Here is a 13,570-nt window from a genome sequence, read left to right as displayed (position 1 = left end):
CTCATGAGTGAATTTCAAAGAACACGATAAATAACTTGGTTTTCTGTGTCACCGCAGCATTGAGTCACCGATTGCTGGGAGGTGTCAGGATTGTGCTTGTGTTCTGAGAAGTGGATTTGGCTCCCTTACTACTGAAGCGTTTCGATGCTGACTCATTTCTCTGGAAGACACACATACTCTTCAATAAACCCATGTTAGTATTTTACGCACTTCTCCTTCAGTAACACAATAACGCTGTCTGTCACTTGGATGTAGGGGAATACCTCTGTAAGTGCAATAATGTAATGTCTCACATAATTGTGCCTTTTCCAATCTGGGTGAAAGGACAGAGGGCTAAGCACATGGACTGGAAATCGGAAGGGAGTGCTCAGAAAACAGAGTCACACGTGCTGCAGGAGCAGGAAGTCATCCCAGAGGACACAGGCGAAGATGGCATCTCTGAAAGCTTCCAGCTTCTACAGATGGATGTGGAATGTGAGCCTCAGGAGAGGGAGACCCTGCCCACGGACAGTGCCACCTGGTGCTCGGTGAGTGCAGTGGGTGGCCATGGGCTGTGAGATGATGGAATGTCCCAGAGACCCCTATTCTATGGATAGACACTGGTAACAAGAAGACTGGGAGTGAGTTTGGTGTATTCCAAGGGTTGAATTCCCTGCTAACCAGTTTAAGGCTTCAGATCAAGAGGTATGTTTGATACACCTCAGAAGGGTCAGAAAATCCAAACTCTAAGTAACTGTTTCTAATATTCATTTTCCTTTTTGGTGCTTATGAAGTTTTCAAACAATTTTGTTTTCTGGATAACCTAAGAAAAATGTCCAAAGAAAACAGAGACACTGGGAAAATATAGTTGCGGCAAAGAAGAGCAAAAGAAAGCAAGAAAAAGAAAGAAGAAAAGCCAATCGTACAGAAAATTCAGGTAACAATCAATCAGGTTGTTGGTATAATTATATTTATTTGTTAGCAAACTGGTATCTGTATGTTCCTAGAAGAATAGTAATACTGTTTTTAAGTAAAAACAAACATCTGGGAGGTGAGACCTATAGTCCTATTTTGTTGGGAATCAAAGTATCAATGAAAATAAAATTGAAGTCTGCCTTTCAGATGTAAACTATATAGTGTACATATGTGTTTATAAGCTCAGAAGTAGAAGGAATGGTACCAACAGCTATGTACTAGGTTCAGTGCTAAGAATTTTACCTTGACTACCCTAAAGGGTAGGTCTTTTATTATCCCCATTTTGTAGGTGAAAATACTGAGGCTCAGAGAAATTAAATAACATGCTTAAGCTGATACAAGTATTAAATGAACAAACTGAACTTAGATTTAGACCCAGCAGAGTGCTCCAGAGCCCACAGTCATCACCCCTCTGCTATACCTCAACTGCCTGATGAATGAATACCTGGCACAAACTTCAAGTTTCTAGTTTCTCTTCCTGTGCAAATAGTACTCAGCTGGCTGGGGAGATTTGTTTCTTACTGAATATTATTCCTCTGTTTTCCCACTTATATATCTTTTCTGATATTTCCACTCTAGGCATCTACCCGCAGCACAGCAAACGTTTTCTGAGATCCTTAACCAAGGAGAAACTTTTGGAAGCCAAACACTCAGGACCAAGACTCTGTATCGATTTAAGTATGACCCACCACATGTCTAAGAAGGTAGAACATCCACTAGTTTCCAAATTCCTGATCAACCCTTTGCCTCTGTGTTCATAGTGTCCCCAGTCTAGTTACAGCCTTTCAGTTTCAGTTCTCCAGAGACGAAATCTTTGGCCTTCTGCTGGGGAGAGGGATATTTGCCTGGTTCTGTGTTGTGTGGAGATAACCTGGTGGCATGTCTTCCTGCAATGTATGTGTTTTAGTGATCTCCCATTCACCCTACAGGTTCTGGGGTTCTGGGGATGGCTGAACACATGGCACTCAACACTGAACAGATAAGATGGAGCGCAGTTTATTAGTCACACTAGAGGCCCAGTGCACGAAATTCATGCATGGGTGGGGTCCCTAGGCCTGGCTGGTGATCAGGGCCGATCGGAGCCAGGCCAATTGGGGCCCAAAGGCTCCAGCGGGGTCAGGAGAAGAGGCGACGGGCTAGGTGCAGAAGGAACAGACACCAACGCCCCCATTGGCGCCCCGCCACTGTGAGGTTCACACCTCTCCCCCCGTCCTTCCCTCACTTGCTGTGCTGCCACCATGGTGGGTGGTGACAGGCCAGTTGAGGGGAGGGAGGGAAGAAACCAGCCCCAAGGCCCTCCTGTGAGAGGGGCCGCGTCTGCCGCCACCACCCGCGGGAGGTTGGCTGTGGGAGTGCACTGACCACCAGGGAGCAGCTCCGGCATTGAGCGTCTTCCCCCTGGTGGTCAGTGCGCATCATAACAACCAGTCATTCCAGTCATTTCGGTCGTTCCGTTCGTTTGGTTGTAACAGTCGCTTAGGCTTTTATATATATAGATATACTCAGCCTTGGGGGAGGATGGCATTGCATGCCATGCAGGGCCACATGGGAACAGAATGAACAGCCGGGCACTGTGGGGGCAGGCTCTGTAGTATCAAGAGGGTGGGTGCCCCTGCTTCCTGCAGGAAGATGGGATTGGTTGTTGAAATAATTCTGTGGGCTCAGGGATAATCAGGAACTACACCTCGTCCCTTGGATAAAAAGGATTGGTGGCTATGGGACCTTATCCGTGGGAGCAGAGTTGGAAGAGGAACTTGCAGTTGGGCCATTCAAGGCTCACCCAATTTCATTAGATGTCAAGGCAGCAAACCTTATTGGGCCTTAATTTTAGGACTTAACCTACAAAACAAATTTTTCTATTTTCCAATACCCCTGTTGTATTAGTACTAGTGGTGGGGCAGGGGGCTGGTGGTCCCTCAGCCCGGCCTGCACCCTCTCCAATCTGGGACCCCTCAGGGGATGTCTGACTGCTGGTGGGATCGGGCCTAAACCGGAAGTCGGCCATCCCTCTCGCAATCCGGGACCGCTGGCTCCTAACCGCTCACCTGCCTGCCTGTTTAATTGCCCCTAACCACTCTGCCTGCCAGCCTGCTCACCCCAACTGCCCACCCTTGCCGGCCTGATCGCCCCCAACTGGCCCCCCCTGCCGGCCTGCTCACCCCCAACTGGCCCCCCCCTGCTGGTCTGCTCACCCCCAACTGCCCTCCCCCCCCCTGCCAACCTGATCACCCCTAACTGCCCTCCCCTCCTGGCCTGATCGCCCCTAACCGCCTCTGCCTCGGCCCCGCCACCATGGCTTTGTCTGGGAGGATGTCCAGAAGGTCTCCCAGTCTAATTAGCACATTACCCTTTTATTAGTATACATATGCTAGGGTTTGCCTGTTTTTCCGAGAAATTAGGAAAACTGAAGATTTGTAGGAATCTCTAACTACAGCCCTCTGAAAAGGTCAACCCAGGATTTTCTACTGAGATACCAGATTAAATCAAACTCAAAGCCTTTTCTCCGCTATGAACAAAAGCAGGCCAGATTGTGAGGTCTTCTGAATCAGGATGGAAAGTTAAAACTCCCAATCCTTTACATCTCCTAGAGTAAGGGAGAAGGTGCCAAGTTTGTTTGATGGAGTATAAAAATGTCTGCATAGTAATCTAACCTCTCTTTAATAAATAATAAACATCACATGGTAAGATTTTAGATAAAAGCTAAAAGAATGATTTCATATATCATATTAGATATGTAACGACAGGTCCTGAAGGAGGGGGCGGTCTCAGTTTTCCCATTAACTCACTGTTTCTTGGCTAGTATCATTACCTCAGTTGTCATCTATAAGGTGATGCCAGGGGTGTAATGCGTACTCACACATGCATGTACTCACTTCTGGAGTGAAGGGGGTCATTCTAGTTCATGAGATTTTCCAGAGTAGCACTCAGTGAACTTACTGAGTAACCATTTATTGACAATGAATTTAGAAAAAGAGGGCATGTTTCCACCCTAAGTTGTTCTTACTTTTTTGAAGGAACTAAGCAGGCTGGCTGGACAGATCCGAAGGTTGTATGGTTCGAATAAGAAAGCTGACAGGCCATTTTGGATCTGCCTCACTGGATTCACAACAGACAGTCCCCTGTATGAAGAGTGTTTGAGGATGAATGATGGCTTTTCTAGTTACCTGGTAAGCCTCATTTTGCATATTATTTGAATTGTCATCTATAAATAGGTTGTGGGGTAATTTTTTTACTTTTTCATATTTTGAGAAATTGTGTTTTCATTATTACAATCTAAAAATTTTTTTTTTAATTTAAGAACCACTTATCAGTTCTTATATTTAAATTTTTTCTTCATTCCACCATGTTGGCCAAAAGTATGTAGGACTGTATTTTGTGTCCTCTATAATGTATGTAGACTGTGTACTCCAGGGATGTTTTGGGGAAATGCCATGAGTCCTTTCTTGTTCTCGGCGATGCAGAATTAGGAAATAGTTTTGGAGGAAGAGAAAGAACCCTTATGGAAGTAATATGGATTTAAGATGAGTTTTAGGGAATACCAAGTTGCTTTTCAACTTTCAATGGGATCTCATACGTGTAGTGATTGACATACAGGCAAGAATCCAGATCAGTTCCTAAGAAATGCCACTAAACATGCCCTTGTGTAGCTGAGACTGGGCAGTGTGGCCTTTCCCAGGGAGGTCCATGGAGGCGATGAGTGTGAAGAGTGCCCCATGCAGTGCTGCACAATCAGTCATGGTTGCTGTTACTGTCTTAACAGTCCCTCCCGTAGTGCAGCCGTTTCCAGCCTTACTTTCGTCTGTACATGTTTGTTGATTCCTGCACGTGAACCAAAGAGACCCAATCTCAGGGCCATGTAATCCCTTGCCCATGCCTTTCTTGGTATGATTCCCTCCACTTTGAGTCCTTCTTCCTGTTGTGTCAGTCTCACCTCTTTTCAGAAACCCAGTTCCAGCATTCCCTTCGCTTCAAGGTTGTCTCTGGGGGTGTCCCTCCCTCATCCGTAGTCCTGAGGTATGCTCCCTGTATGTCTCTTAGGGCCCCATATACTTTCTGCCTCATTTCGTAGGGTTGCATGTCTGTGCCTTTCTACATCCCCTCCCCAGCTGAGCCCTTTCTAAGAACAGGTTGTCAGACATAGAGCCCCTTGCTGCACCGTGGGCTATGTCTTAACCTAGTTCACAGTACATTGGATTATTTGTATTTTTCAGCTAGACATAACAGAAGATGACTGCTTTAGTGTATTCCCCCTGGAAACCCTTGTGTACCTGACTCCTGACTCAGAACATGGTATGTTCTTGACTGCACAGATCATGTAGCATTGTATCGAGCCAGTTTCCCTGGTCAGCTCCCTCCATTGACCCTTTTGGATCAATTAGATATATATCATCTATTTTAGAAAATCATCTGTCACATAATTTTCAAGTTTATTGATATTAAGTTGATCTTCATATTCTCTATTTCACATTCCTTTGTAATTTTAATTTTGTCTCCTTCCTGAATCCTAATGTTGATTTGAGTCTACTACCTTTTTACCTTGATAAGATAGCCAAAGGTTTATCTATTTAATTGTTTTTTCAGAGGATTAGAAAATCTATCTTTGTTTTCTATTTCATGAAATTCCTACTTTTATCATTCTTTCCTTTTACTTTCTTTGGATTTAGAAATTATAAAGATTTGATCTCATTAGCCTTCATTTCTTCACTAGCTCTTGAAGATGTTGATCTAAACACAGTTTACATCCTCGGTGGACTTGTGGACGAAAGCATTCAGAAGGTAAGTGTACATTTTTTGGCTGAAAAACTGTATTCTGAAAAATGGTCCTTACTTGTAGAGGCACCTACCCTGTAATAATCTTACCCAAAAGGCCTAGAAACACTAAGGGAATAAGAAGAAGGAGCCCTAAATGGTTTGGCTCAGTGGATAGAGCATCGGCCTGTGGACTGAAAGGTCCCAGGTTCGATTCCGGTCAAGGGCATGTACCTTGGTTGTGGGCACATCCCCAGTAGGAGGTGTGCAGGAGGCAGCTGATAGATGTTTCTCTCTCATCGATGTTTCTAACTCTCTATCTCTCTCCCTTCCTCTCTGTAAAAAATCAGTAAAATATATTTTTTTTAAAAAAGAAGAAGGAGCCTATTCTGCCTGAGTTGGCCCTCCCTCGTATGAAATTCACTCTCTCCTCCTCAGCAATGTCAGCAGTGCTTTCCTGACAGAACCCAGGATGGGAATGTTTGGTAATTACATCAGTAGCCAATGTGGAACTCCTCTCTTCATTTCTGTAAGAATAGCTCTGATCTTGACCAAGGAAGTATTGCCTCAGTATTCTTACTAGCTGTATGTTCTTGGTGAAAGAGTAGTTTGCTCCTTCTTAGCCCATCTTCCCTGCTGACATAAGTCTAAGCTCAACCTCAATAGTACTTGTCCAGATTTCTTTTGTTGAATTGGAATTGTATTGGCATAATTGGAGTTTTTCAATGTGTTTCTAGTATATAAATATTTTTTGATAATTTTGTTTATTTTTCTAATTAGCATTGCATAGATAATAATGATGTAATAGTTAAAATGTATAAAAAGGAGAATAAGTCTCCCTCCAATCCTTGTCCCCCAGTGTCCCCATTTGAGAAAACCAGTTTTCTTGTGTATCCCTTGATAGTCTATGATCACACAAGTATCTGTTTGATATCTGCATATATATATATATATATGTTTTTCACATGAGCATATTTTATATATTTTTTCATATATGTATAAGATGCATACATATTTAACAAGATGATATTTAACTGAATTGTATTTATTCTAAAATAGTCATTGTTCTCTGACTTCATAGTGATAATCTAAAAAAATGGCAGGGGGCCCTAACCGGTTTGGCTCAGTGGATAGAGCGTCAGCCTGCGGACTCAAGGGTCCCAGGTTCGATTCCGGTCAAGGGCATGTACCTTGGTTGCAGGCACATCCCCAGTGGGGAGTGTGCAGGAGGCAGCTGATCGATGTTTCTCTCTCATCGATGTTTCTAACTCTCTATCCCTCTCCCTTCCTATCTGTAAAAAATCAATAAAATATATTTTTTTTAAAAAATGGCAGGGGGACTCTTAAGAATGCCAGCTAAGAATGAGAAATGCCTAGAATTCAGAAATCAGTATTTTGTCACTGCTAGGGCAATCGTTGATTCAGGGATTGATTGAATGAAAGGTTGGGGGAAACTGACTACTCACATGGTCTCAAAGTATCACCCCACAAATTGCAATGTACCATTGCAATGAAATGACATGGAGGTCACCATCTTAACCAAGTGATCAAAATTAGAATCACCAATAGTGACATTCGGTACCTCCTGATAAGATGGAATCTCACCTGAAAAGTATTCCTACTAGAAAATGTTTAAATTTAATTTAATTGTGAGGAAACAGATCTAGAATGTGAGACATTATGCAAGAGAACTGGGCCAGACTTTCAAAAAAGCCAGTGTAATAATAAAAACTAAAATAGTTGGAGTGGGGGGGGGGGCTGTTTTAGTTTAAAGGAGATTAAAAGACAACAGTTAAATGCTGTCTCCCACAGCAGAGTGACAGCCCCTTTTTGGAGGCAGCAAAGTCTAAGGATCAGTGAGTATGAGCTATAGATGTAGTTTTGACACAGCATCTTACCTTCTCTCTCCACCAACATTTAAACTGAAAAATAAGTGGCACAGAGATTTGTCAGATGAACGGAACTTTTTGGTTGTTACTGGAATTTGGCTTCTTAGAAAAATGCTAAGAAAAATGTCTCTTCAAGAGGAGTCATTTTATCTTTAATGTTCAGAGAACAAACACTAGACAGTAGTCTCCTCCAGGGCAGCGTCCAAGTCTCCTACTAACTTTTAATTCTATACTCTAGTTCAAAGTGGTTAAAAAGGAATAGACTTTCAAAAAAAAGGCAATCATAGCTCATATATGCAAGGAGTGTTGTCCTTCAAAGAAGTCCTTTGAATAGCTGTACCCTTATTCCATCCGAATCACATTACTTAAAACATTTTTGGAAGTTCTCTATTGGAACTGTGTCTCATGTGAGTCTGAGAGGCGTGTAGTCCAGGTATGAGAAAAAGAAGGTGCTAGGCCTGCTTCATGCTGTTCCAGGTGGTTAGACCATACTTAGGTGCCCAGTCAATTATGGGACCGTCAATGAAAGGACATTAATAAGCTAACACAAGTTCAGGAGAGGTTGACCTGAATGACGAAGGGACTCAAAACTAAGTCATAGTCAAAGAAGTTGACAGAACTGAGACTATGAGTCTGGAGACTAGAGGATTCATAGTGGCATGATCCTACTTGAAGTATCTGAATGACTATCTTGTGGAAGGGCCATTTTACTTGCTTGCTGTGGCCCTGGGAGGGTAGAACTAGACAAATGAGTGGAAGTCTCAGAAAAAAACAACAGAAAACTGGCTTAATATCAAGAATTTCCTGCCCTAGCTGATTTTGCTCAGTGGTTGGCTTGCAGACTGAAGGGTCATGGGTTCGATTCCAGTCAAAGGCACATACCTTGGTTGCAGACTCGATCTCCGGTCCTGATCCGGTTGGGGCATGTGCAAGTGGCAACCAATCAATGTGGTTGGAGGGGAATAGTTAACTCTTGAGGTCCCTTCCAGACGAGTATGTTAATTATCCCAGTAATCTAAATCTTTCCCTTGAACCCTGGAATTGCAAAAAGGTACCTTTCCAGCTTCTTATAAGGTAGCAAATATAAACTTCAGTTCATGGTTCAGGGACATTTTTTTTATATACACCTTTTTGTTTTTTAAAATGTACTTTTATTTCAGAGAGGTAGGGAGAGGGAGGGAGGGATAGAAACATCAATGATGAGAGAGAATCATTGATTGGCTGCCTCCTGCACGCCCCACACTGGGGATCAAGCCCGCAATCTGGGCATGTCCCCTTGACCGGAATCAAACCAGGGACCCTTCAGTCCACAGGCCAATGTTCTTTTTTTTTTTTTTTTTTTAATATATTTTTATTGATTTTAGAAAGGAAGGGAGAGGGATAGAGAAATAGAAACATCAATGATGGGAGAGAATCATTGATCAGCTGCCTCCTGCACGCCCCCCACTGGGGATCGAGCCTGCAACCCAGGCATGTGCCCTTGGCTGGAGTCGAACCTGGGACCCTTCAGTCCGCAGGCCGACGCTCTATCCACTGAGCCAAACCAGCTAGGGCCACAGGCCAATGTTCTATCCACTGAGTCAAACTGGCTAGGGAAGGGACATTTTTAAAGGGACATTAATAGCGAGCCGGGTGTAGCTCAGTGGTAGAGCGTCGACCTAGGAACCAAGAGGTCACTGGTTCGATTCCCGGTCAGGGCATATGCCCAGGTTGTGGGCTTGATCCCCAGTGTGGGGCGTGCAGGAGGCAGCCAATCAATGATTCTCTCTCATCATTGATGTTTCTCTCTCTCCCTTCCTCTCTGAAAATATATCCCTTCCTCAATAAAAATATATCTAAAAAAAAATAAAAATAAAGGGACATTAATAATTTTTCTCTAAATGAGACCCAACATGGCTTCAGATTATTGGACTTCTTGAGTTCTTTTGACTCCTTTTTTGCAGTTTTCAGAGCCCTTCTTCCTCAGTAGCAGCAGGAGAGCATTAGCTCTCCCACCTAATGCTCTCTTGCAGCTACTGGTGTACCTGACCTGAATCCTGTCTCCCTTCTCTCTAATTTGCTGCTACCAATTGGCTATGAGCTGAAAACTCGATATCCAGATTGGGACTTACTGAGTTAGGGCCAGGCATGCTCTCCTCTGATTGATTAGACTGCTTGAAGTTTTGACCGTAGATATGCCTTTTCTAACTTATTTCCTTCCTGGTTGTAAGTAGTAGTGAGTGGAAGACAGTGGATAAATGACTCCCAAATAGGTGAGGTGTTGCTGCACAAGCCATTCCTTACTTGGGACAAATAAATACTCTTCATTATCTGCAGAACTTTTTTTTCTTAATATATTTATTGATTTCAGAGAGGGAGAGGGGGAGAGAGAGAGAAACATCAATGATAAGAATCATTGATTGGCTGCCTCCTGCACGCCCCCTACTGGGGATTGAGCCCGAAACCCAGGCATGTGCCTTGGCCGGAATCGAATCTGAAACCCTTCAGTCTGCAGGCCAACACTCTATCCACTGAGCCAAACCAGCTAGGGCTATCTGCAGAACTCTTAATTATCTGCAGGTTACTTTTCTTTTTTCACTTTTTAAAATTGAATTTATTGGGGTGACATGGTTAATAACAGGCTACTTCTTTTTAATACATTTATCATTAATTATAATTATAGATGAAATTAGAATGATAAATGGGGATTCTCATAATTTGCTATGCATGAAAATATTTTCATGTATTATTTTTAAAAGAAAAATATTTAACTGTTATTTACAGAAGGTGACATTTCAAAAGGCCCGAGAACACTCTGTCAAGACAGCCCGCTTGCCAATCCAGGAATACATGGTCAGACGCCAGAATGAGAAAAACTATCATTCAGAGATATTGGCCATCAATCAAGGTACAGCTCACACGGCCCACGCTTAATGTGTTAATTCTGGTGCTTCTTTGCATCATGCCTAAGTATGAATGGCCTTGACGCAGCTTACCCCCATGACTGATGTGCTTGTACTTTATTGCATGCACTTTGTGACATGTATTCTGGCTTCTCAAAGCTATTTTTCATTTTCTTCCTAATTCCGATCTATGTTAAATAGTTTAAATTGTTGCCTTGACCTAGAACGCCCTGCCTTTAACCCATCATTGACAGTGAATTCAGGATTCAGTTCATAGGCACTTTGGCTGCTCCTCTCCCTGTCCCAGGCCACATCGGGACCCTTCCTTTGTGTTCCCATTGTATTGTGTTCCTCTCTGTTGCAGCATTGTCCATTTACACGCCTACATCTCTCAGTGTAGGCAGTGCTTGTGGGCAAGCAGGGCCTGTAGCTTTGCCTCTGTCTCCCCAGGATCTAATACCAGGTGTGGTACAGAGTAGGTTTGTTGAATATTCAAGTACACCCTTTTCATTAGTCATTTACTAGTTCTTTTTTTCCAGTGTGTGGTCACTGTGTTTTCTGTTTACCCTTCTAACAGTATTTGATATCCTGTCCACTTACTTTGAGACTCAAAACTGGCCTGAAGCATTGAAGAAAGGAGTTTCTTCCAGAAAAGGCTATATTCTTCAGAACTCAGTGGAATGATGGACAGCCTAAGAGTGCACCTGCAGGAGGTGAAGTTGCTGGAGGGGCCTTGACCAAAGAGGAGAGCAAAGTGGTGATGGCACACACTTGCCTTTACTTGACATCTCGGATCTTCATTAGGATGTTATTAATAACAGGGACCACATTTTATGCTCTTTTGTGTCTCCTATAGTGCCTAGCTCACAGGAAGTGCCCTGTTTATCTTGACTAAGTAAAAAGTTTACATAACAAGGAATTAGCCCTTAAACTACATGGCTTTGGGTGTGTTAATTTATTTTTCTACATCTACTTGTGAAAAATCTACTCTTTAGAGGTAGCTTAAATAATTATTGTGATATCAAGAATTTAATTTTCACTAAAGTGGCATCATAAAGTTGTATGACTTTGTCCAACCTGCTCTGATCATGCTGATTATCCCTAACTCAGTAATGTGCTATACATGTGCTTTTCAGGATCAGCCTGTCCTAACCTAGCCCTCTTTAAGCCCCCATAGCAATTTTCCCCACCTGTAGCTCCTACCTTGTTTTCCCTGTGCCAAGTATGGGTGTGGAAGGCTTCTCTCTTCCTAACTATAGCCTTCCTACGGGACAATTTGTGGGAGTATTTTTGTATCCTTCTGAGCCTTGTACAAACTAGATTTTGCACATATATCTGAATTATCAGTTCAAATTGAAAAGCAAAAACATAGTACTGGTAAGTCTAACTTGAAAATAGCCCTAACCGGTTTGGCTCAGTGGATAGAGCGTCGGCCTGTGGACTGAAGGGTCCCAGGTTCAATTCTGGTTAAGGGCATGTACCTTGGTTGTGGGCACATCCCCAGTAGGGGGGTGTGCAGGAGGCAGCTGATCGATGTTTCTCTCTCATCGATGTTTCTAACTCTCTATCTCTCTCCCTTCCTCTCTGTAAAAAATCAATAAAATATATTTTTTTAAAAAAGAAAAACACATTGCATCTCACACAAGCATGTTAGAGAACCTCTTATGATGCAAATCTCAGTGATCCCTTTTCTCATGTCCTACTTAGATACAGTTGCTTCAGTTACTATGGCCAGTTTATGTCGGTCAACTTATTTCTAAACTGCTAGCAAATTGAAAAAAATGTAACCTGTATTTCAAAAGAACCAAAAGGTTACCTCTGGGTTCTATCTCCTTCCTTTCACAATTTAATCCCCCAGGAACTATGAACTTGATTACTTAAGAGCAGCCTAGTCTTTAGGAAACATCTTTAGGAATACAGTGGGGCCTTGACTTACGAGTTTAATTCGTTCTGAGACCAAGCTCGTTAAGGAGCTCATTACCTCAAATTACTCTATCAACTCAATGCAAAAAATCGGCCGAGAGACAGCTGGTATCTCAAAAAACTCGTTAGTCGGGACACTCATAAGTCAAGGCCCCACTGTACATAATGTTCCTTGGTCTTTATCAACATAGTTCTATAACCTATGCCTCCAAAAGGGAGGACCTCTATGAATAGGCCTCAGAGGTCTGTAACTCTTACCATATTCTCAGGGAGGTCTCTAACCCAAGAACCATTGACCTGGATCAGCTGCCAGGCTTCATTTTGGCCTCAAAAGGCTTTGCTTAAAATTCCAAATAACATAGAATTTCCTCTTCAACTCTATCACAAACATCTACAATTTCTTCAAAACCTAGGTAGGTAGTTTTTTGTTTGGCTTCTAGGAAATGACCCTTGGCAAAGTAAGACTTGGATGAACTTATATTCAGAGATCCTCATCATAGTGTTTTTTATAACAACAAAAAGCTGGACATATCCAAAATATCCTATACCACAAAAATGAAGCATTATACAACTATGGAATTTTTAATAGCAATCATGAAAGAAATATATTTAAATGTTTGAAGTGGACAAAGTATATTACAGACTAGTATATAAAATATAATTCTATAATTCCATTTTGAAAAACATATATTCACATTAGTGGTTGAGAATGTTGGCCAAGTTAAGCCTCAGTTTCTTGCACTAGGAAGTTGCCTTTTGCAGTTACTAAGAATAAATGAGTCAATCCAAACAAAGCACTTGGAACAATACTTGATTTGTAAATATATGATAATTGTTAGCTGTTACATACTCACCACTACATAATAGGATTTCAAGTGATTTTTGTTCGCTGCTTCATACTTTTTATGTATTCTACATTTTCTTTGATGAACATGTTTTACTATTATCAGAAAATAAGTGTTATTTCAATGGTTACTTCCAGGAAAACTAAGGAAATTAACACCAAGTAAATCATAATACTTTTAGTAAACTTTATTATAAAAGAAAAAATAGTACTATTTTATGACTTTTTTCACCCACAAGAACATGAGTGGCAACCAGTGACTTGTTTATAAAAATATTTTAAGACTCACATAAGACAGTATCTTATCTTCTGAAGATTAATGGGGAGAG

The 13,570-nt window shown here is 42.0% G+C and overlaps 1 protein-coding gene and 1 long non-coding RNA gene across 5 annotated transcripts; one reads left to right on the top strand and one right to left on the bottom strand.

Annotated features, from left to right (window-relative positions):
* The first annotated feature begins 33 nt into the window (after positions 1-33).
* Positions 34-11,408, top strand: TRMT10B (tRNA methyltransferase 10B). Of its 4 annotated transcripts, none has more exons than XM_023749221.1 (9): positions 34-193; positions 325-527; positions 808-916; positions 1,534-1,658; positions 3,969-4,121; positions 5,166-5,244; positions 5,663-5,730; positions 6,075-6,188; positions 10,356-10,479. In XM_023749221.1, the coding sequence occupies exons 2-8, from the start codon at positions 342-344 to the stop codon at positions 6,162-6,164; spliced, it is 810 nt and encodes a 269-aa protein (XP_023604989.1). In that variant the 5' UTR covers positions 34-193; positions 325-341; the 3' UTR covers positions 6,165-6,188; positions 10,356-10,479. The 4 variants fall into 4 exon arrangements, with proteins under 4 accessions (XP_023604989.1, XP_014306301.1, XP_006108921.1 ...); XM_014450815.2 differs by lacking the exon at positions 6,075-6,188 and adding an exon at positions 11,052-11,408 and having other exon boundaries at positions 35-193; positions 330-527; XM_006108859.3 differs by lacking the exon at positions 6,075-6,188 and adding an exon at positions 11,052-11,408 and having other exon boundaries at positions 35-193.
* Positions 11,409-12,955: 1,547 nt separating this feature from the next.
* Positions 12,956-13,570, bottom strand: LOC106695869. The gene is made up of 2 exons (XR_001346859.2): positions 13,531-13,570; positions 12,956-13,337 (listed from the first exon to the last, which is right to left on the bottom strand). It is a non-coding gene; the product is annotated as an uncharacterized LOC106695869 (long non-coding RNA).

The sequence above is a fragment of the Myotis lucifugus genome, unplaced genomic scaffold, assembly GCF_000147115.1.
Source record: "Myotis lucifugus unplaced genomic scaffold, Myoluc2.0 scaffold_3953, whole genome shotgun sequence".
In the NCBI taxonomy this organism is placed as follows: Eukaryota; Metazoa; Chordata; class Mammalia; order Chiroptera; family Vespertilionidae; genus Myotis; species Myotis lucifugus.
Note: the sequence above shows the minus strand (reverse complement) of the source record. Positions and strands in the feature narration are given on the sequence as shown.

Excerpts from the sequence above, each read along its gene's own strand:
- TRMT10B (XM_014450815.2), top strand. The coding sequence starts at position 342 with ATGGACTGGAAATCGGAAGGGAGTGCTCAGAAAACAGAGTCACACGTG. Across the intron at positions 5,731-10,355 it reads TGGACGAAAGCATTCAGAAG|AAGGTGACATTTCAAAAGGC; the intron begins GTAAGTGTACAT and ends TGTTATTTACAG. Across the intron at positions 10,480-11,051 it reads GATATTGGCCATCAATCAAG|TATTTGATATCCTGTCCACT; the intron begins GTACAGCTCACA and ends CCCTTCTAACAG.